Here is a 24,069-nt window from a genome sequence, read left to right as displayed (position 1 = left end):
CAGGCTCGATCCCCAGTGGGGGGCGTGCAAGAGGCAGCCAATCAATGATTCTCTCTCATCATTGATGTTTCGATTTCTACCTCTCCCTTCCTCTCTGAAATTAAAAAAAAAAAAAGTAAAACAAACAAAAAATAGAAATAAGTTACTCAAGAGCTGGAGACTACACAAGAATATGGTTACTAGGAAGTGGGGGCTGACTTAGAGGCTGAGTTAGCCTAAATCACAATAACTGATTCAAGGATGAGTATCCAATCAGAGTCAATCAGATGTTTACTGGAATCTTTGGGAAAGTGACTTTGCTGGTACAAGAAGGAAAGCTTGAAACTGGAGGGTAATCTGCTTAAAGTGAAAACATAATAAACAAAAGATAGGGAGAGACAGATGCCTGATAACACCCTTTGAGAACTGATACAGTCATGCCTACAGCAGAACCTCTGGAGTTTTTAGTTATGTAAATAAACCAAGGCATTCCCTTTTCTTCTTACTTTGGTTTCAGATGGATTCTGTCACCCACAACCAAAGGTTCCTAACAGATGAAATGTCTCAGAGATGCCCTGGATTCAGTTTGCCCAAACCCAATTTAATTATCTTTACCTTCATCTTCCCCACAAACCAGCTCCTCTTGCTAGGTTCTATTTTGCAGTTAAAAATATAACACAATTGCTTAGACTGACAACCTTGTTGTCATCTTTGCTCTTTCTTAGCTGCTGTGGAAATTGGAACAGCCCATGGAATATGGATTGATTCTATAGAACCATAAAAGAGACTTTCTGCTTTGCAATGATAGGGGATGCCCTAAGACAGTGGTCGGCAAACTCATTAGTCAACAGAGCCAAATATCAACAGTACAACAATTGAAATTTCTTTTGAGAGCCAAATTTTTTTAACTTAAACTTCTTTTAACTCCACTTCTTCAAAATAGACTCGCCCAGGCCGTGGTATTTTGTGGAAGAGCCACACTCAAGGGACCAAAGAGCCGCATATGGCTCGCGAGCCGCAGTTTGCCGACCACTGCCCTAAGGTGACCCAATGAAACACAATCTTAAGTATAGGCACACAAGTAGCTCTAGGTTTTTCTCCAAGTCATTAGACCATAACAGAATTTCTGGATGTGAATCACATGATTGAGAGGATGAGAAGAGTGTATCTTACTCTCATATCAAAACACACCATAGACTAAAATGAAATTCTGGCAAACTGCCTGGTGAGCTTGTGGTTTGGAAGGCACCCTGGGCTGCATTTGTGAAAATATTCCTTCCATATCTAAGGCAGATTAAAGGAAATTCTGTCGTTTGAAAGTCAGTCATAATTTTTTATGTCTTTTTCTTTAGGGTTCCAGACATAATTCGAATCCTTCCCTTTCCTTCCCTATGCTACCTTCAACCAAGTTGCCCTAAACCCTGTGCATTCTCCTCTCAGACGTGTCCTGTTTTCTCCATTCCCTTGCTAGTTTAATGTCCACCTTGGGGTCTTGTATCACCTCTGAAAAACTTTCCTTTCCACCTTCATAACTCAAACCTCAGATCGTTTATCTGTCTCCAACTGTGATGGCTCCCAAGTGGTAGACCATGCTTCCTAACCTTTATTGGGTCATGGGCCCTTTTATAAAAAGCTGATGAAAATCTTTCTAGAAAAATCTGTGTTTTGTGTTTTGCTGTACATTTCAAGGGGAACATGAACCCTCTGGAGTCCCTTTATACACCTGACCCACGTGATGACATATCCTCTTCTCCCTCAAGGTTAGACCTTCTTAAAGAGAATATGTTCCAAACTGCTTAACATGGCATTCAAGGCCTTCCAAATTTATTCTTATCTGCTTTTTTGGCGGCACCTCTGCCTTGGGCGGTTGGGGTTATTTGATGTCTGATTTCCCACCAGACCAAAAGCCTCCCTGAATGGTGCCTTTTCATTTTTCTTTTTTTTTAAAAAAAATATTTTATTGATTTTTTACAGAGAGGAAGGGAGAGGGATAGAGAGTTAGAAACATGGATGAAAGAGAAACATCCATCAGCTGCCTCCTGCACACCGCCTCCTGGGGATGTGCTTGCAACCAAGGTACATGCCCTTGACTGGAATCGAACCCGGGACCCTTCAGTTCGCAGGCCGACACTCTATCCACTGAGCCAAACCGGTCAGGACGCCTTTTCATTTTTCCTTGCTCTATCTTCCCGGGTGGAATGGAAGTTTCTCAGGAGCAGCAACCAGAAGGCCCAGAATAGTGCTAGATAAATTGTTGGTTCATTGCCAGATTTATTTAATTTATTAAAAAAATATATATCTGTATTGATTTCAGAGAGGAAGGGAGAGGGAGATAGAGATAGAAACATCAATGATGAGAGAGAATCATTGATTGGCTGCCTCCTGCACGTCCCCTATTGGGGATCAAGTCCGCAACCCAGGCATGTGTCCTTGACCAGAATAGAACCTGGGACCCTTCAGTCTGCAGGCTGACACTCTACCCACTGAGCCAAACCAGTTAGGGTGCCTGGTTTTATTTTTCATTTATTTTATTGTGGAAAGAACACTTAACCACTTACCATAAGACCTACCCACTTTATTTTTTATTTATTTTGACTTACTCATTTTTATTTAAATACATATATATATTTTATTGATTTCAGAGAGGAAGGGAGAGGGAGAGAGATATATAAACATCAATGATGAGAGAGAGTTATTGATTGGCTGCTTCCTGCATGCCCCACACGGGGGATCGAGCCTGCAACCCAGGGAATCAAACCATGACCTCCTGGTTCATAGGTCGACACTTAACCACTGAGCTGTGCTGGCTGGGCTTCTCTTTTTTTAAGGCTGAATAATATTCTATTGCATATATATACACACCACATTTTAAAAACCCACTCAATTGTTGATGGGCATTCAAGTTGTTTTTACATCTTTAGTATTGTACTTGTGTTGCAATGGATTGCTAGAGTCATTTGAAGCAGGAAAGGATCTTGGGGTGATGGGCCTAGCTAATATGATATAATGTCATCTGCTTCAAATCTACATTTGGAGAGAGAGTTCTGTTTACAATTTTAGTGGACCCCATAGGTATAGGGACTTCTCAGATGTGTGCCATGATTTTGGTTTGAAAATACAGGTCACCCCCTGGTGAACTGACCACATTTGCCGGTTACTGCTGCCAGAAATCCATTTTTGTAGCTGGGGTCCATTGGGACCCCAGAGAAACTTAAGGAACTGGCCTTGGTTCGTGGATTCCTAGGTGAGTTAATTGACTTCATATTAAAGCTCTGACTCAACCCTAACTCCCACATAAGCCAAGGAAGGAATGTGTCCTATGTGCCTCCAAAATGGACATTCCGAGGAAATCTGGGACAAGAAAATTGCTCTTCCTTGGCCATATTTAAAAATTCCTCCTGCATTTCAGACCTCCCCACATCCCCCACATACACAGGGACATTTCCCATTACATGGTGGGAAGTGGAAGAAAGACGTTATCAATCCATAAAAGTGCACATTCTGGGGTGGGGTGTTGGGACAAGGACGCTCTGTCTTGTGTAACACTGTTTTCCCAGTGCCTGAAACAATGCCTAGTACATATTAAGCATTCGATTAATACTTGCTGAACAAATGAATAAATGAGAAAACAGGAGAAGTCAATGATCTTGGCTTCTAATTTGTAAAAGTTGTCTTCAGAAACCTCTATACTTTCTTTGCAGGCATTTGATATCTTGTAATTTTATCCAACCATAAGCATTGAAGGATGTGGGTTCTACTGGACATGTCAGCACCAGTGGGATGACTTCAAATTTCTCCCATGTGCAACATTTGCAGCATCAGTAAATTAGATGCATTGTGTGGGAGGGTCTTACGTGATGGTATCAACCTGCTATGGTCTGGGTTATCAGTTAAGATTGGATTCTACCTCATGACCCGTGATGGCCACTCAGGCTCCGGCCATCATCTTTTATTCCAGCCAGCAGAATGGTGGAAGGAGGACTGAAGAAAAGTGTGCCCCTCTTTTAAGGAGACCTCCCAAAATTTACCTATGGTACCTCTGCTTACATCCCATTAGGCAGAACTTAATCACATGGCCACAGCTAGCTTCAATGCAGGAAGTCTTCATTTCAGGAGGCTGTGCAACCAGCTGAAAGTCAGGGGCTCTATTACAAAGTAGGAAATACTAGTATAGTGGGAGAGACATTTGAAATGGTTGGGGAGGTGGTTTGACAGGGAAAGTCTGGCCTTGCCAAACCAGAGAAACTTCTCTGAATTCATGCTCCCACTCACAGCTCTTCTCTACCAAGAAATGTCACCAGCCCCAAATGCCACCTGCGGGCAGAGGAGTCTGAGACCTGGCTAGAAAGCATGGCTGCTGGAGTCAGATGGTTGTAGGTTCCAATATGTCTCTGGACCTCTCCTTTCCTCCCTTGATGAAGCGAGGAAAACAATACCCATTGTGCAAGGTTGTGGTATTTTACTACTGGGAAATTCCTGGGACAGTTATTACCCATGAATGGTGCTTTCTTTCTGGTGGTAAAAAACATATAACACCCAATTTACCCTTTTAACTATTTTTCTTGTACCGTACAGTAGTGTTAACTATATGCACATTGTTGGGCAACAGATTTCTAGAACTTTTTCATCTTGCAAAACTGAAACACTACACCTGTTGAACAATCCCCCCCCCCCCCCCCCAGCCTCTGGCAGCCACCATTCTACTAAGAGTTTGACTAGTTTAGATACCTCATATAAGTGGAATCATACAATATTTGTCTTTTTGTGACTGGCTTATTCATTTAGCACGACATCCTCAAGTTTTATCCATATTGTAGCACATGGCAGGACTTTCTTCTTCTTTCTTTTTTTAAAATATATTTTATTGATTTTTTTTACAGAGAGGAAGGGAGAGGGATAGAGAGTTAGAAACATCGATCAGCTGCCTCCCGCACACCCCCTACTGGGGATGTGCCCGCAACCAAGGTACATGCCCTTGACCTGAATCGAACCTGGGACCTTTCAGTCCGCAGGCTGACGCTCTATCCACTGAGCCAAACCGGTTTTGGCAGGACTTTCTTCTTTTAGAAGACTGAATAATATTTCATTGTATGTATATGCCACATTTTATTTTATTTTTAAAATATATTTTATTGATTTTTTACAGAGAGGAAGAGAGAGGGATAGAGAGTTTGAAACATCGATGAGAAAGAAACATCAATCAGCTGCCTCCTGCACATCCCTTCCTGGGGATGTGCCCGCAACCAAGGTACATGCCCTTGACCGGAATCGAACCTGGGACCCTTCAGTCCGCAGGCCAACGCTCTATCCACTGAGCCAAACCTGTTAGGGCATATGCCACATTTTAAACATTCACATACTGCTCATCCAACGGACCTCTAGGATGCTTCCACCTCTGACTATTGTGAATGAAGCTGCAAAAATGGTGCTTCTTATCAGAAACTAGTTAGTATACTAAGAGACTAGCTCTCTCCTTTCTTTTAACATCCTGGGGTGGTGGTGTGTGTGTGTGTGTGTCTTTTTTTCTGTATGTATATAACTTAGTTTAAATACCTTAGGTGGAAACAAACAAGGGGAATCTGGGAATTCTGTAGAAGGCACATTATCAATGAGAGGGCAGGGGATAAGGCCCCCAGGACAATAACAGCCTATAGATGCTCTTTAGGTGGTCTGTTTGAACAGATAAGGAGCGACAATCCATAAGGCTGTCACATTGTTTAATCCTAGCACAGCTAAAATTCCAGACTCCAGATGTTTACCTACAGGAAGGGTGCAGAACCCTCCTCCCTCCCCCGGTTCTCACAGCAGCCTTCCATCGGTGGAGAGCGAAATCCTGACCCCAAGATCAAAGGCCTGGGGCAGCTGTGAGGAAGAAAGACCACCCAAAAACAAATGTGTAATCCCCGCTGCGGAGAGACAATTCTTAAGGGCAAAACCCTAACTGACCCTAATACCGGTGAGAAGCCATGCTTGGGTACTCCTTCCCACAATGATTTCTCGAGGAGGCACATAAAATAAGACTAAAATTAATGTCATCATTAAAAAATAAAGTCCTCACCCAAGTGTGGACATTGCACACTTTGGATCAAAAGTGTTTTGCTGTGCATTTATAGGTATAGAAGGTGTCAGAGAAACATGGATTGAATCAGGTTCCCAAGGAGCTTCCTAGTACTTGGAGTGAAAAGGCAAATACTCATGAACATGGCATGAATTATACAAGGCAGTGGTGTATGTTGAGTGTGGTGTTTGGAGGAGCGGGAAGGGGGTTTGGTTGGGAAGAGCAGAGAGCATGACTGGGCGATGGAGTTTGCACCAGACTCAGAATAATGACAGCATTTAAATAAACCAACAGGGTTCCGAAAGGCTTTTTTCTGTTTGTTTTGCTTTGTTTTGTTTTAGCCAATATGAGGACAATGACAGAAAGACATGGCCCCTGCCTTCCAGGAGGTTTCCGAAAATTATTTCATTCGGGGAGCAGATTTTTCGAATGAGGCTCACACTGTCCTGGCCTCACCCTCTGAGGGGACCCCAGAGGCACCTACAGGACACTGGGTCCCCGAAGCACAGCTTGATGAGCAGGGGTCGGGCATCCAGCGCCGACAGTCTGGTTGTGGCAGCAGCTCAGGGCTTGGCTCACTGTGACCACGCCACTCGGTCCTCAGTGTGGCCACCGTCCAGCACCACGCGCATCTCCCCCAGGCTGGCTGTCCCCATGCGTTTTCCTGCTCAGCCCCTGACCCTTGATTCTTGGGGCTGGTGTTTGGTCTCCCACTGTGATTATTCCTCAGACTTGGGCTCCTAAGCTGATTTAAGAGAGAAGATAGGAAGAGGTGCCCGTGGGGCTTCCAAGAGGAAATGCTTGGCGATACACCAGCTCTTCAAACTGAGATGGTGAGTGGGGGAGTCACACAGGGAGGCGGGAGGGGTGGGAGAAGCATTGGATCCTGGGAGATACTCTGGTTTGAGTATCTATCTAGCCTTCCAGCTGGGGGACCCTGAGCGAATGGTAGCTTAGAGGCTCCTTTTCTTCATGTGTAAATCTGGCCAAAGGATACCAAGTCACAGGATTCTTGCAAAGTTGCAGTTGCCGCGAAATACTGAAATGTGAAGCCCCCCGCGGGACAGGTGGTAAAAGGCCCGTGGAAAGGGGGTTGTGCCTGAGAGGGAGGGGCAGTTTCCGTGGGCCCGCAGTGTGCAGAGAGAAGAGCAGAGCCGAACTGAGCCCGCAGTGTGCAGAGAGAAGAGCAGAGCCGAGCTGCTGAGCCAGGGCAGGTCCGCGTTGACGACTTGGGAGAGGATTTGAAGACTCGGCTAACATGCTGCTCCTTCCTCCGTGGAGCCAATCTGCGGTCACTCAAGGAGAAATGGAGGGGCGTGGGGGAGGGGGCTGGGAGGCCGGGAGGCGGCTGCACAGCCAGCCTGTCACTCCAGGATGATGGATGAGCCTATTCCATGGCTTGTAATTAGTGCTGACTGGCTCTGAGGTTCTTCCCTTGAGGGAGAGCTCCCTGCTCCGTGGCCGGAGGCCCTCCTCAAGGGAGCGGGGCTGGACTGGATGATGTAAAGTTTGTCCTGGAACTCTGGCCCGGACTCCCAGGGGTTGGTGTGTGCATGTGCTTTTTGTAACACGCATGTACAGGCGTGTATGTGCATATGTGTGACTCCTGTACCAGTGCGTGTGTGAACACATCTGCAACTATGTGTGTACTTACATGTATTTGAGTGTGCTTTGTGCTAAGTTGCTAGTCAAGACACAGATTAGAACGTGCAATGAGAGGAAAATGGGGACATGCTGGACTTTTGTCTGGGTCACGTGAAGGGACTTTCCGTTTCAAGAAGTCACTTGACTCATCTTAGTTATCCACGTGGCAGGCAGCCCCTGTCCTGAGGGAAGAAGTAACGGAAGCCTCCGTCCCTCCGTCCCTCCGTGGAGCTGCCACTCCCTGAGCAGCGAGCAGCCAAAGCAGGTCAGGATTCCCAATTTGCATTTTTTTTAAAATCCTCATTGGAGGAAATGCTTAGAGAGAGAAAGGCGGGGGGGGGGGGGGGGAAGGAGAGGGAGAAGGAGAGGGAGAGAGAGGGAGAGAGAGGGAGAGAGAGAGAGAGAGAAAGAGAGAGAGAAACATGGATGTGAGAAAGAAACATCCATTGGTTGCCTTCCGTATGTTCCCTGATGGTGGAGCAAACCCGCAACCCAGGTATGTGCCCTGACAGGGAATTGAACCGGCAACCCTTCAGTGCACAGGACACACTCAACCAACAACCAACTGAGCCACTCCTGCCAGGCTTGCATATGGGTTTTTCTGGGATAAGGGGAATTCATATTTCCCCAACATTTCTTCCAGAGATTCAAAATTGTAGAGAGTCATTTCAACCAAAGCTTAGGACAAAGAATATCAGTAAATCCTCTAAAACAAAATTACCTTGAGAGAAATGGAATCCAGGTTACTGAGCACTCGGGTCTACTCTCAACTCCACTATTCACCAGCTGAGACCTTGAAGGAGTAGATTAACTGCTCTCTAAGGCTTCATTTTCCCATTCACAAAAAGGGGAGAAAAATGGTGTGGTGCTATCATATATTATATACACTTGAATGATGCAAATGTGAAAAACTGCCAATCCCTTTAAATTAAAAAAACCACCAGGGTTGCATGATGTCCTAGTTGGTGAGCCGAGTGGGTTGTAGACCGTGCCACATGACAGCATCCTCCTAACTTCTGATAGTGACATTAATGACTAATGTGCTGTTATTTTAATATCCAGCATTATCATTTAAAATACTTTCTGTATCCTAGAATGATGTTATCTTAGAGTTTAATAACTGATGGCGTGAGTGCCAAAATCCACTCTCCAAATTCAATAGCGTTCTAATGGAAGTTAGATGTGATAAGACGCTAGGAAACAGCCCAACCTACTTCCATGATGCGCCAAGCAGTTAACTTAGGAGGGGCAACTCTGTGAAACATTAGAGAGTTTAGTGAATAAAAGATAACACACAGGCAAACATATGCTCCAGTGGTTAAGGATTCCTCTCCCCACCTTTTACACTTATTTGTCTGGAAAATATAGTGTCGAATCACACAAGTCTTGAATTATTCGATGTCTTAAGTCACATGTTGTCTCCCTTTAAAGGAAATGTAATCCATGAAAAATTCTCAGCACAGCAGCACCTGACAACTTGGTAAGTAAGTGCTCAATGCATGTTGTTTTGCTACTATTGTGGTTATCATCCTCGGCCCTAAAGATCTGTAGGGACCAGGATGGTTCTGACACAACTCGTGGCTCAGGTCAGAAGCCTTCCAGAATCCAGGCTGAACCTGAAGATATTGATCTTCAAGAAACAGTGGCTGGCCCTAACCGGTTTGGCTCAGTGGATAGAGCGTCGGCCTGCGGACTGAAGGGTCCCAGGTTCGATTCTGGTCAAGGACATGTACCTTGGTTGCGGGCACATCCCCAGTAGGAGGTGTGTAGGAGGCAGCTGATCGATGTTTCTAACTCTCTATCCCTCTCCCTTCCTCTCTGTAAAAAATCAATAAAATATATTTTAAAAAAAAAGAAAAAACAATGGCTGAACAAGTGTGAACTGTAAACTTTGGATCAAAGTTTAAATCTCCACAGTGGTTGTTTAAGAACCAAGTACCTCACAGAAGTTACAAATGTCCAAAAGGCTATGCAAGACAAAGTTTCAACAGCGACACCATGTGGCAGCAAGGAATAACTACAACGGACCATCAATCACGCTTCAGGGTTTTCTCAGGAAGCCCTCAACCAAACCCAGGGGAAGCAGATCACTGGAACTTTGTCTGTCTCAGAGTAGGATTGCAGGGCAGGGCTGGAGGGTGGGGGTCTTAGGGGTGAATGTGTCTATGAATGTATGGCCTCTTTCTCAAGAATGACACATGCAGATGGAGGAGCCAGGGGTTAAATATGACAGAGAGCAGAAAAGAGTAAAATGATATGTAAGAAACTGGAAATTTCACATAATAAATCACTTCTAATATGATATAGGCAAAAAGTAGCAAGTTGATGGGGGAAATTGTTAATAGTTTCTCTACAAATATGTGGTGGATTGGAAAAGTGGCCACAATTATTCATTTAAATGAATAATTGCAGTCTTTCTTTAAAAGTGGCAACTTTTGTCCTGGCTGGTATGGCTCAGCTGGTTGAGTGTCATCCTGTGCACTGAGAGGTCACTGGTTTGATTCCGAGTTGGGGCACATGCCCAGGTTGTGGGCTCCATCCCTGATGTTTCTTTCTCTCATCCATGTTTCTCTCTCTCTAAAAAAAAATTTACATAAAAAAAAGTAGAGATGTTTTCCTTACTCTTTGTTCCTAAGCTGGTCTGATGACTTGCTTTGGCTGACAGAATGAGGCAGAAGTGATGTTATACTGCCTCTGCTCACTCACTTCCTTAGACCCCGGCAACCTCCACATATGAGTAAGCCCAGACTATCCTCCTGGAAGATGACAGACCAAGAGGAGCAGAACCTGTCAGCTGATTCCTTTCAGCCAAGGCCAAAGACAATGAAAGAGGCTATACAAGCTCAGTGAAGCCAAACCTCATCACACCTTTCAGCTAATTCTCCAGCTAATCCTGCCAGGCCCACACAGACTCAGTGACTCATGAGCTAAATCAATGTTATTGTTTTAACAAACACCACCCCCTCCCAAAGTGACACATGCTCTCTTTCAAGAAAAGGCTCAGAGCAGAAAAGTCTCTTCTCTTCCAGATTTTCTACTCTTCCCAGAAAAATAAGAACCTTTTCTTTCCCTTTATCTGGATGTAGTGATTCATTCCTTCAATCATTCATTCACTCAATAGATTGTTTTTTTTTCCAGTGTAAAGGCACCTTGTTAGGTTTGGTGGGGGCACAGGGTACAGGGCATAAAAAAACACAGACCTGATTTATAGTCTGGTTTGGGCAGAAAGGAAATGAGCCTGGCCAAATAAGCCACTGAGTGCATTCGAATTCAGCCGCGGGATCACTGTACAGCTGTGTGACCTTTGGATAGTTACTTAACCTTTCTGGGTTTTCCCTTCCTTATCTCACAAGCAGGGATAACACCTGGCTCTCAGCATGAGAAGGGGGTGAAAACATGTGCAACGTGCTGTGCCCTGGATCAGAATCACTTCCCACCCCCTGCCTTTGCTCAGTCCCATTTCATCACATCAGGCTCTCCTGCAGGAGGGGGCAGTTTTCCTGAATTTGGGAGGTGCCTCTGCTTTCAACAGTAGCCCAGACAGAAATGTGGCATCTTCCCACCAGCCTGAGAGATTGACTTTAGGGGCACTGAGAAAGGTTGGGCACACAGAGACCATTCTGCCAATCAAACCCGATGTGAAGTGGTGATCTCTCCATGCCCCCAGAGCAACAAGTCAGATCTAGGGGACTCTTGTTTGGTTCTGAGCCTTGGGTGGGAGACTGAGCTGCAAGAAAGGCCTCAGACCTGACATGGCATCGGAAGTTTTGCCCACATGGGCAGCCAGGTCCTAAAGGGGGAAGCCAATGGTAAGAGAGGATGGGGTAGGGGCTAAACCACAAATCATCCTCAACCCCAGTCTTCTCATTTCCCCTCTCAGAAACCCCTGAGCTCAACCAAAGCATGCACGAACTAGAAAGAACACACTGGAAGCTTGGGTCACCTCCCACCTTGCATTTCAGCCCAGAACTTGGCACCCAGCTCAGGCCATAGAGAAGGGGACCAGCCCCAAGGACTGACAGCTGCCAGCCCAGCGGCAGTACCCAGCTAGATCAGTTACCACACTGCCCCTATGCCTCAGTTTCTCCTTATCACCAGGGGATTCTGTGAGAGGGGAACTGGGAAGCCAGATTCCTCAGGTGGCAGGAGTCCCTGAGTGGGGGCAGCAGGGATGTGAGCCTACATCCTGGTGGCTGTGATGGCCTTAAGAAGAACACTCATGCATGCCCTAGCCAGTTTCCTCAGTGGTTAGAGCATCAGCCTGAGGACTGAAGGGTCCTGGGCTCGATTCTGGTCAATGGCACGTACCTCAGTTGCAGGGTCAATCCCTGGCCCCAGTTGGGGCATGTGCAGGAGGCAAGCAACAGATGTGTCCCTCTCACATCGATGTTTCTCTCTGTCTCTCCCCCTCCCTTCCACTGTCTCTAAAAATCAGTGGAAAAAATATCCTCAGATGAGAATTAACCAAAAAGAAAAGAAAAACACTCACCCCATAGCAATCAGAACGTTGGGTGGACAACACTGTACCCAGGAGAGGGGAAATGGGGGAAAAAGGAAGAAACAGAGGCGGGGACAGACAAAACGATGGGATTAGGAGGGAGAGGGAAGGAGGGAGATAGAAGGGCTAAGAACCAGAGCACCAGTGAATCTGTGAGGATAAGCTAGAAACGAGAAAAACACACTAAGACATCTTTAGAGATGAAAAGAACGCTGTGTGAAAATCTGACTTCCCATTGGTCTCCCTCATCAAGCTGTAGGTTTTGAAGGCAGGCACTGGCTTAAGTCATCTGTATGCCCTCTGTGCTTAGCACAGAGCAGACATAAGGGCACTGTATTTGTTGAACAAATAAAGAAAATATTAAGAAAAGGCCTTAGCCAGTTTGGCTCAGTGGACAGAGCATCGACCTGCGACCGAAGGGTCCTGGGTTTGATTCTGATCAAGGGCGGGTACCTCCATTGCAGGCTCCTCCCTGGCCCTGGTCGGGGCTCCTGCAGGAGGCAACCAATCCATATGCTTCTCTCACATCGATATTTCTCTCTGTCCTTCCCTCTCTTAAAAATCAATAAAAAAATATCCTCGGGTGAGGATTAAAAAATAAAAAAAAGCCAAGGCAGGATTTTAAGCTAGGAGGGCAGAGACAGAGATAGTGGCTCTGAGCTTAGACTTGAGTCACAGAGACATGCTTTTGAACCTCAGGGCAGCCTTTCCTAACTGCACAACTTTGAGCAAGACTGAGTCTCTCTAAGTTGAGAGCTTACATATCAAGTTGTGGAGGATGAACATCTGTAAAGCTCTCAGCAGACCACCTGTGTAAGCTTCCAACACTGTTCGTTACTGTTATTACCGTCGTCAAGGCAAATATTCAAGACGGAGACTGGCATAAATGGATTGCATGAATAGCCTCCGGTTAATGACTTTGCCCTCTAACGCTAGTGCCTGTCCACTCGAACTTCAGGTCTGGCTATGTGACTCGCCTGCTTTGGCTGATGGCACAATGGTAAACTTGATGCCAGCAGAGACACAGAAGTGTGAAAAAGATAGCCTACTTCTGACTCCTTTCTTGCCAACTATTACAGCTGTGTCATAGAGCCCGGGGAAGATCAACCAAGTCCCGGCCAGATCAGAAAGACCACTCAGCCAACCCGAGGCTTGGCTGAAATAATAAATAGTTGTTGTTTGAAGCCAGTCTTTGGGAATGACTTGTTACAAGGCAGTAGCTAGCTGACACAAGGGCATGGTTACCCTTGTCCTTTAAAATTGAAAGGCAAATGAGAGAGGAAGTCAGGATCTGCCAGGTTTTATTTGTAGAGTCTAGTGAACTTGAACCAGAGAAAGCAGCAAAACGTGGTTTTCAGGCGGGCAGCAGCAGGGAGAGCTGCAACTGGGCAAGCAGAGGCTTGAGGGGTAGGAATGGCCCTAGCCTTGGCCCCTGCAGGTCTCAGGCCGTGGGGTCATACACCCGCCCCATGAAGATAGGGAGCCTGTGCTGCTGGTCCCAGAGCAGGAAGAGGAAGGGCTGCTGCACCTCAAAGATCAGCAGAGCGCGGGCCACCGAGATGGCGGAGGCCGCAACCGCCTCCACCCCGCTCTCCGTCAGCTCCAGCGCCGCCTGGTGTTTCATCGCAGAAACCTGGAGATCCGGGTCCTCTGTCAGCCCGCACAGGTTGAGATCGTAAGCAAAGTCAAAGAATTCTAGGGCATAACCAGAGAAAAATAATGAGTCCAAGACCAGCATGAAACCCTCAGCTGTCGGAGACATCTGTCCGGAATTTTCTGGCTTGGTCCCAAATCCCAATCCTCTCTTCTTCCTCCTCGTTGCTTATCAAAATGTATTATCATACCTTCTGGTCCAGTTCCTGGGATCCTCTGCCAGAAGGCCCATCTTCACACCAACTACCACTTTCTCTCAAGTGGTGAGAGGCCTTGCCCCTTCCCCCCACCAAACCCCCCAAAAATGATGTCATTGCTTCTCTGTCAACAAGGACCTTGGAAGTAAGGAACTATATAGAAAGAGGTCATATGTTATCAAATGAGGTCATATACTAGGAATCAAGATTATCTATTAGGAGGTCAAGTTCTTTAACAGAATATGAAGCGATATAGCTGGGAGTGAGGTTAAAGGTCAGGAAGTGAGGCCAAAGGTTAGGAAATGGAGCCTCTGTTGCCTCTCCTAAACTCAGAAGCCTCCAGTTACCCTGATATCCTGAGTGCCTCTTGCACAATCTGTGGGATGGTTGAGTGTTATGAAATGTCTGTGGGGGAAGAGCATCCATGGCCCACCTACGTCACCTGTCACAGTGTCACAATGAACCATAGTGGAAACAGTCAAGAGAGCTGAAGACCTGGATTGGTGTTCTGGCTCACTTCTACCTAGCTCAAGGGATCTTGGCTAAGTTATGTAAACTTTCTGAGTCATTTCCTCATGATGTAATGAGATAATAGCAAATCCCTCTAACTTACAGGATTGAGGAACAACCTGAGGTTATAGATGTACAAAGTATTCTAGAGAATGCGAAGTGCATTTTAGGGGCTCCCTGCGTCCTGCCACGCTTTTCTCCTCTGATGATCTGGGAGCAACTCTGAGCTGCCAGGGCTCACCCAGTTTCTCCATGATTATCAACATGTCCTGGTTGCTCTTGAGTTTGAATCGGGGCAGCATCAGGAGAGTGGGCTGGAACTTGGTCATCTCCAGCTTCTTCATGACGGCCTTTAAGACAGAGGGGCTGAGAGCCTGCTCCATGTCTTGGAGACTGAGTTTCAAGTTCTGGGGTACCATGATCACCATGCTCAGGTTGTGGGAGAGCTGCAGTTGCCCCACCTGGAGAAATAAAGATGCACCTTGTCAATCTTCCACCCTCTGCTGTTCCAATCTGTACCATTTCAGCAAACAGCAGCCAGACTTGAGCTTCCAGGTTTCGCCATGAAATGGGGATGCCAGCTAGGTGAACAATGCTGGTGAGATGCACAAGAATGAGCACAAGTTTCTGATCACACAGGCTGAAGATGACTCTACCACTGATGAGCAATGTAATACAGGCAAGTGATTTGATCTTTGTGAACCCTGTTCCCTTCCTCTCAAGTGTGCATAGGGTACCATCAGAATTACCGGGTCAGTCCTTTGAAAGACTTGATGGCTCTGCAGTGCCTACGCGCGTAAGTATAAATCTCTTAGTGTGACATTCAAGATTTTGTACAAGCGGGCCCTAGCTGACCTTTCCAGTTTGCCATTAGAGGGACTTTCACTCATGGCCAGACAAAAATATAAGAAAAGTGCAGGACTCGTGGGTCTAATATAGTGGTTCTCAACCCAGTGTGAATTTGCCCCGAGTGGACATTTGGCAACATCTGGAGACATTTTGATTGTCATAGCTAGAGGAGGGGGTAGAAGCCAGGGATGATGCTAAATCCTACAATGCCAGGATAGCACCTCATAACAAAGGATTATCCAACCCAAAATGTCAATAGTGCCAAGGGTGACACCTTAGACGAATAGGATGTAAGAGAATATCATTAAAAGGGCATGTGGTTGTGGTTGAAAGATGGATGAGAAGAATCTAGACTTCGGAATTCAATTGAGCAATGAAGAAATGAACGGAAACCAGCCAATTGTTGGAATTTGAAAATATGGCCCAGAAGAAGCAGGATATAAATTGCTATTGACTGAGGAGCATGGACATGGGGTCCCTGTTGATGGAGGCTTCAACTAGGGTGGGATCATTGGAGCAGTACGCACCCTGTGGATGGATCTCGAGTCTCTGACTAAAAAGTACCATGTTATGGCCTTAAATTTCCAAGCCAGTAACCTGAACATTCCTGAGCTGGTAACTCTAATCCCCTTAGTTGGATGAATACTCTTTAAGTCCCAGGAAGATTCAGAATTAAGTATGGAAAGGACAAAGAAAACTAACTTCATAATATTCACACCAGATGGTAAGTTCAGGATAATCTTAAGAAAATCAGACACACTAGTTTAATACTTCTAAGCAAAAAGGTATAGGGCCCAGCCGGCGTGGCTCAGCGGTTGAGTGTTGACTTGTGAACCAGGAGGTCATAGTTCAATTCCCGGTCAGGGCATATGTCCAGGTTGCAGGCTCCATCCCCAGTGGGGGGCAGGCAGGAGGCAGCTGATTCAGGGTTCTCTCTCATTATTGATGTTTCTCTCTCTCTCTTCCTCTCCCTTCCTCTCTGAAATAAATAAAAAAATATATATTTTAAAAAAGGTATAGGATAATTTCATTAACTTTGAGAACAATGTTGAGATGTTGGGGTTAAAACTGATTTACTCTTTAAATTTAGTTTTCAGGTCACAGGTGTTTGGAAGATGTGGCCAAGCAGGGCTGTAATTCTGCCCTGTCGGGTATATGGTATACTTAAAAAAAAAAGTATATTTATTTGTAAAGTATACCCATAAGCTTGAAGTGCTTATGGGAATATTAATTAACCGTATTTGTAACCATGTTTGTAAACGGAACAAATGGTTTATAGAAGTTTAATCTGTTAGAAGTGACTCGATTAAAGGATAATCTTTGAGCTGACACCTGAATGAGCAGAAGGCACAGTTATGTGAAAATCTGAGTGAAGAGGGACGAGGCAGAGGGAAAGCTAAGACCAGCTCCCAAGGTGGAAACAAGCCCGGCGTGTTCCAGGTCACATCCTTTACTTCTCGCCTGGAACTGAATCACTGGGTGTCTCCCACTGTTTTCTATCCAATAGGTCTGTGTCTTGATGTCTTAACAAGGCAGAAACATCTGATCCCTGGGCATGAGGCATTTTATTAATTAGAATCCTCTGGGCTCCGTATTTCCTGTCTCCCCCTCCGCCCCCCCCTCGTCCACCGAAATGATACTGTTCAATTTCTGCTAAGGAACTTAAGCCACTAAACACATGTGCACACAATACCACATGTATATACATACAGCTATACCTATACATGTGCACACATATATGCATGCTGCACATGCATGCATACATCAGATGCACAGGACAGAAACACGACTCACTTTTTGCCATTTGATGGAGTAGAGATGAATGAAGAAACTTTAGAATCCTGCTTTCCAGCCTAAAATATACAATGCCTGCCTCGGCCAAGGCTGCAGTAGGAAGAAAGAGAAAAGGCAGGGTGGAAATACAGAGGGAAGAAGGAGAAATTAGTAAGGGTGCACCCCAAACAAATGGGGCCGTAGCAGAAAAGAAATCAGGACACATAAGAGGCACTGAAACAGGTGTAGGGAGAGGCAAGGACTGACCTTGGCCTTCAACGTAGGGTCAGTGAAATGGGCCACCGGGTACTTCTTGCTGGTCATCATGGGCACCTTCATCTTTGAGGATTTCAAGTAAAAGGACTCCCTCCTGGTTTTTTTGTGATCAAATGTTGTCTTCCACTTGGCTAGAGGGAAGAGAGAGGGGGACAGTTACTCTAATACAGGTGGGGAAAGGATAGAGAGCTGAAATCCCGGTAAGCAAAGGGTAAGACAGGTACAATGGGATCCAGGCATGGAATGTGGGGTCTGGTGGGCTTTGAAGCCAGGCGGGGAGGAAGGATTCAGGATGGGAAGATGACCTGGTCCAGGGCCCCCTTACCACTTAGATAGATAGCATTGAGGAGGACAAGGCGGGTGTCGGACGGCAGGCTGTCCAGCAGAGAGTTGATCTTGTGGTTGGTGTTCTCCGCCACCCAGCTGTTGATGAGCTCCAAGTTGGCATCACTGTCATTTCCCAGGAGTCTGGGGGTGCCATACAGGTACTGAGAGGCGTTCACAAAGGCGTCCCTTATAGCCAGGTCTGGTGGGGGATGCAGGTCAAGAGAAGGAGGCATGAGTCCCAGAACACGCTCCCTGCTTCCAAGAGCAGGTTTTGAGAGGGGGTGTGTTTCCCGTCAATCTTTGTGCTCACTCCAATGAACACAGTATGTTGGAGCAGGGGTCCAGGCCACTCCTCTCGTACAGATGTGACAATGAGGCCCAGAGAAGGTAACCCTGAACTTGGAGCAGAACTCATCCCAGGCCCCACCTGCCTCTGCTTGCCACGTGAGCATGGCTGGCAAGGTACTTTGGAACTTCCGTTTGCCTGTATTTTCCCTCCCTTCTTTTCTTAATTCAAGAGGCAACAGAGTCTGCTTCCCAGCCTCAGCAAAAGTTTGTAATTAGACTTCCTGGCTTTGGCGCTCCAAAGCCCAGATCCACTAAAGAAAACAGTGTCTGAAAGAGGAACTTTTCCTGGACTAAACAACTGATAATGAATGCAGTTGTATTTACCACCAACCCAGCAAAACAGAGGATCAAATTGATTTATAGTAAATAAGTAAATACGATGTTACTCGAATGCCATATTTTCCCATCTCTAAAAAGAGGGTGTCCCCGCCCCCACTTTGTTTTTCTACATTTTCTACATTTTCTCAGTTTCTACGATGAATAAGTATTGTTTTCATCCGTTAAAAAAAAATGCCAGAGTGTCACCCTGGCCCATGTGGCTCAGTTGGTTGGGTGTCATCCCCGTGCACCAAAAGGTTGCTGGTTCGATTCCCGGTCAGGGCACATGCCCAGGTTGTGGGCTCAATCCCTGGTAGGGGGCATGCAGGAGGCAGCCCATTGATGTTTCTCACATCAATTTTTTTTCTCTCTCTCTCCCTCTACCCTCCTCTCTCTGTTAAAAAAAAAAAAAAAAGTAAAGAGAGGGTCAGACTACATCTATAATTTTCAAACCTTCTCAAACAGCAGAGCTGTGTTTTCAAATAATGTCATGTCTGAAGCCCACAATATAAAAGGGCTGCGGTTGAGGCTGGGCAGGAGCTTAGAGCCCAGTTGGCTCTATGTCCCTCTCACAGGAAGTGGCACCCCCACCCCACCCTGCCTCCCTGATCCCCACTCCCACTGTGACTTCTGAAGGAGCTCTGCAGAACCCCAGGGCTCTGTGGACCAAACCTTGAAAAAAAAAAAAAAAGCATTTGATCATGTTGGAAGTTTATTGCTCTTATTACCTACTTATTCATCTAACACATGTAAATGACAACAAATTCATATAATATAAATAAAGTACAGACAAGAGGGCCCAGGATTCCCCTGACCCAGATTAGCAAACATTTTTTTTTGGCCTATTTTATGTCTATAGCTCTCTAGTCCTATCTATTCATGAACTCTTATTCTAAACGGAGTTGATGAATGCAAATGACTTACCCAAAATCTCACCATGGAGACTATCTGTCTGCTGAAGCCCTCACCTGCTCTGCAGTCCATCCTGGATGCTCTAGCTCTAACATTCCCACTGTCCTTTACCCCAGTGCTGGGTCCCCCTCAGCATTCCCTCGGGACCCTGCCCAGCAGCTGGCCCCCTCCCCGGCACTCACCTGGGCTGTGGAAGATCTGAGAGACTGAAGTGAAGCCTTTGGATGTGAAGGCCTTCAGGGCCTGGTGGACACAGGAAAAGTTCTCAGGGTAGGAGAGGACGGTCTCCAGGTTTTTCTTGGTGCTGTTCCCGGCCCCTACAACAAAAGGCAGAGACGAGGGCCAACTGCAGGAGGTGTGGGGGAGCCACCATCAGGACCACTTTAAGGGACCAGCTGGAATGGGGGGGCCATTGACTGCTAGAAGGGGATCACGTATCACCAGAGCTGGAAGCATGGAGTCAGGAGACAGTACAAAAATCAGAAAGAGAGAGGTGGGGGGATTATGAATAATCACGGTTAGGCTTTTCCAGGGCTGCAAATACTCTCCTCCCCTATTTTCTGCCTAATTTTTATCCCACTCATCATTCAAAGCCTGGTGCCTGTTCGACATGAACTAGTATTTAGTTGGTTTAGGTTTACAAGGGTTCACCATATAGGCAGGGATACTAGATGACTATTAGGAGACATCATCCCTGGCTGGGTAGCTCGGTTGGTTAGAGCGTCATCCTGATATGCCAAGGTCGTGGGTTTGACCCCAGGTTGTGTGTGCATGGGAAGCAACCGATCAATGCTTCTCTCTCTCTCTCTCTCTCTCTCTCTCTCTCTCTCTCTCTCCCTTCCTCCCTCTCTAAAATCAATTAAACAAAGAAAAAAGAAATTAACCAAAACCAATCAACTGAAATGTGCCTTCCAAGGGGCATTTGGCAGTGTCTGAAGATACTCTGGTGTCTTAACTGGAGGGATGCTACTGGCATCTAGCAGGTAGAGGTTAGGGGTGTTAGGATTCTGGGATTCCAGAGGAAAGGTTCTTATATATGCTCACTCTGTCTCTCGAAGCCTTCCTGGAATTTCCCCCTTACAGTGACAGTTCTGTCCTCACTGCTTATAGCAGTTTGTTTGTGTCACTCCTAGGGTAGTTAACCTGTGGCACTTGACGGTAATCCTTCAGGAAGGCAGGGGGATTAGCATTTTTTGACTTCCCATCAAGCCAGGCCCTGGGCTATCTACTTAATTTCAGGAGGTAAGTACAACTATCTCCATTTTACACGTGAGGACTCAGGCTCAGAGATGTTCAGTAATCTGCCCAAGGTCACACAGTTAGGAATCCCAGAATCCTAACACCCCAAACCTCTCCCCACTAGATGCCAGCAGCATCCCCTCATTATCACGATTCTACTCTACTTCTATCTCTTACGGTTTCATCTCAATTATTGTCTGAACTTGAACCATAGTTAATAGCTGGGACCTTGTTTTATATGTTCTTGTATAGTCCATAGGGTTTTTATAAGCAATAGTGCCTATTAAATCATTGTTACATGAAAGTTCAAGAATAAAAACATTACCCCCCCCCCCCCCCCCCCCCGCCACACACACACACTCCATTGCAACCCATTTTTATAGCTTCTTCACTGAGGCATAGCTTTGTAGGTGTCTGCATTGGGGACCCTCATGGGAGAGTTCGACATGTGACCCAGGGAGAACTCAGCCAGGTTCTTACCAAGCAGGATCTGAGTGAGCAGGCTGGCGATGCTGAAAGGTGAGAAGATCATATTGGTCTCCTCCCTCTTCACTGACGAGAAGGCGTGGTAGAGTTTCACGGAGAAATCCAGCAAAGCCTCCCCCAACATAGTCTCCACTGAAGGATTCTCCAAGTCAGGGCAGTGGGTCTCAGGCTCTGGGCAGGGGGGCCCAGTAGTGGGCAGGGTGGTTGGGTCGATAGGTTGAGTGGTTGACTCGAAGCAGAGCTGGGAGGTGGGGTGCAAAGTGCCATTGGCTCTTAGGTTAGTTGCGTTGGTTGTTGGCATGGTGGAAGAGCCCACGGTGGGCTGAGTGGATTGAATCTCGGGGGTCTCTTTCTCTGAGATGTTTTCGTTGATTTCCCATGTCTGGTTCTTTGAATCCGTGAGGCTGAAGCTGGTACCATTAGGATTTGAGGAGGCTCTATCCTGTGGTTCAAGAAACTGTGTCTCATTTTTCTATGAGGCAAAGTCCCCTCAAACAATGAAAGTGGGAAGAGAAGGTGGGGATGTGGACAATATTCTGTACCCAAGATAATTTCTGAAAAGGCCTGGTGGGTGAGGGGCCTGCCCTGGAGCCGTGGCCATGGATTCCTCCAGAATAGGGGACAAGGCAGCGATGGGTGGGGTGTGGGCAGGGATTTCTCTGCAGAAAATGCAGAGCAGGCAGGGACTCTGTCACTGCTGACCAATTACTGCCATATAGGAAGTTGTTTCCCAAACTTTGGAGCTGAGTGTCGGCAGCCACTTATCTGTGTTCTTGAAATAAATAAATGTATCTGCCTGTCTTGGCTCACCTACCTGCCCAGTATAGACATTGGAGCTTGTGGCCTTTGCTTTAGAACAGTGGTTTTTTTAAATTGTGGATTGCAACCCATTAGTGGGTATTGAAAACAATCCGCATTCCAGAAGGAAGGAAGGAAGGAAGGAAGGAAGGAAGGAAGGAAGGAAGGAAGGAAGGGGGTCGGGGCGGGGGGAGAAATAGTATAGACCAGTGGCTCTCAATCAGAGACCATTCTGACCCCAGAGGAACTGTGGCAATGTCTGGAGGCATCTTTGGTTGTCACATAGGAGAGAAGAGGATGGGGGAAGGGCGGAGATGCTACTGGCATCTGGTGGGTGAGGCCAGGCTTACAGCAGAACATCCTACAATGCACAGGACAGCCCTTCTTACCCAGGAATTATCCAGCCCCCAAATGCTGTTTGTTCTGGGTTGAGAAGCCATGTACTTATTATCCCCATTTCACTGATAAAAGAAACTGATGCTGAGACATGCTAAGTAACTGGTCCAGGGTCTTGCAGGAGCTGGAGGAAAAACTAGGAGCCAACCTGCAGTCTGATTCCGGGTCCCTGCGCATCACCAAGGACACTGCGGGTGCCTCCTTCCACACACAGGGACACACAGGCCAGAGCAAGCATCCACCTTGCTTCCCCCTGACCTCCCAGACCACTGCGACCTCTCACGGATTCACACCCATCCAGGTGTGTCTGCTACCACTTGGCTTTCACAGGCCCAGCCTCGGTCTCCGCTGCAAACCCACAGCTCAGTGTCCACAACAACCCCTGCTTTTACCTCGCAGAATGCTGTCCATTTCCTTGCCCTGCTTGGTCCTCCTTTATTCTCCACTTTATAAACTAGAGCAGGAGGGCGCCAGGAAGTGACTTGCTCAAGGCCACCAGGCTGGAGCCCAGCGGGTCAGGTTTCGAACCTGTGTCCCTCTGAGTCTCCAGCTCTTTCCAGTCTCTCTATGAATGGAGCCGCACGGATCACATTGTATGATCCCAAGAGGAGCTCTCCTCATTCTCCGGGGCCTGAAGGGTTAATCCTAGGCACCCCTCCATTCCCATCCCATGAAGGGCCACTCACCCCAGCCAGCAGCAGCAGCAGCAGCAGGAGGAGGGTCAGCGGGGTCAACCTGGAAGCCATCTGGGAGGCGATGTCCGCCTGGACCTGCGGAGCCAGCCAGCGTCAGGGCCGGCTTCGAGGAGGCGTGGGGCCCACCCCCGGGCCCGCCCCCATTCCATTCCGCGCCCTTCCCCGCCACCTTCTCCCAGGCTCCTCCCTCTGTTTTGTTTTTCCCAAAACCGCTTCCCTTTCCCGGCACCGGCTGGCTCAGCCTCCCCCTCCCTCCCCCCAGCCTCCCCCAGGCCCGGGTCTCCGTCCATCTGTTCCATCCTGGGGGTCCTGCTTTAGCCAAACAATGAGGCCAGAGGCTGGGGGAGGAGGGGAGGTCCAGAGGGGGCTGCCCAGGAGGGGAAGAGAAGGGGGAGGCAGAAGTCTCTAGGGGAACCAGGTCTGTAGAGACTGCAGAGATAAAAGGGGGGCCCAGAAACTGGGGGAGGGGGAAAAGGGAGATGAGAAGGCCCCTTCCCACCCCCCCTCCCCCTCCCAAGAACCAAACCTGCTCCCCAACTCCTGGTCACCGGGCAGCTTTAGTGCAGACTGAGTGGATAGTCCCACGGGGTCAGGGAGGGTGGGGTGTGTATGTGAGTGTGGGGGGGTCCGTCTTCGCTATTGGCTGGCCCAGGACACAGCCCAGTTACAAATTAAGGATGATTGATCGCTGGTGTGAGTTCCTGTAAATCACATTGGGAGAGGTCCCTTGGTGGGCTTTGGGGGCTGGAGCAGGGAAGTTTGGGTGCAGCTCTGAGCTTTACACAAGGAAGCTTACCCCCTCCACCTTCGTGGATCACCATAAAAGCAGCACGGACACAAATTGCTCCACAGTTTCCAGGCAAGCAGAGTTGCTCATCTCAGCTGATCTTCCAAGTAACCCCTTGGAAATTGGCCCCTTTGTGACCATTTGATAGTTAAGCCATTGAGCTTATTTGCTAAATCTGGCAACCATGCATGCCTCCTCTGAAAAACAAGCCCCTCTCTGGTGACCTGATACTGCTCGCATGGTATATGACTGTCTCACTGCTGGGCCTGTCAGGAAAGTTGGCTGTTAGCACCACAAGTGCTTCTCTAAGGGACTGACAGGGGCAG

At 47.2% G+C, this 24,069-nt stretch overlaps 1 protein-coding gene across 1 annotated transcript; it reads right to left on the bottom strand.

The window, feature by feature from the left end:
• Window positions 1-13,468: 13,468 nt before the first annotated feature.
• On the bottom strand, window positions 13,469-23,560 carry SERPING1 (serpin family G member 1). The gene is made up of 8 exons (XM_079788832.1): window positions 23,483-23,560; window positions 22,948-23,031; window positions 21,062-21,509; window positions 19,525-19,659; window positions 17,763-17,963; window positions 17,429-17,568; window positions 14,781-15,000; window positions 13,469-13,874 (listed from the first exon to the last, which is right to left on the bottom strand). Exons 2-8 carry the CDS (start codon window positions 23,005-23,007, stop codon window positions 13,621-13,623), a joined length of 1,458 nt encoding a protein of 485 aa, XP_079644958.1. The 5' UTR covers window positions 23,008-23,031; window positions 23,483-23,560; the 3' UTR covers window positions 13,469-13,620.
• Between the last annotated feature and the right edge of the window lie 509 nt (window positions 23,561-24,069).

The sequence above is a fragment of the Cnephaeus nilssonii genome, assembly GCF_951640355.1.
Source record: "Cnephaeus nilssonii genome assembly, chromosome: 13".
NCBI classification, from domain to species: Eukaryota; Metazoa; Chordata; class Mammalia; order Chiroptera; family Vespertilionidae; genus Cnephaeus; species Cnephaeus nilssonii.
This window is presented reverse-complemented; position numbering and strand designations above follow the sequence as displayed.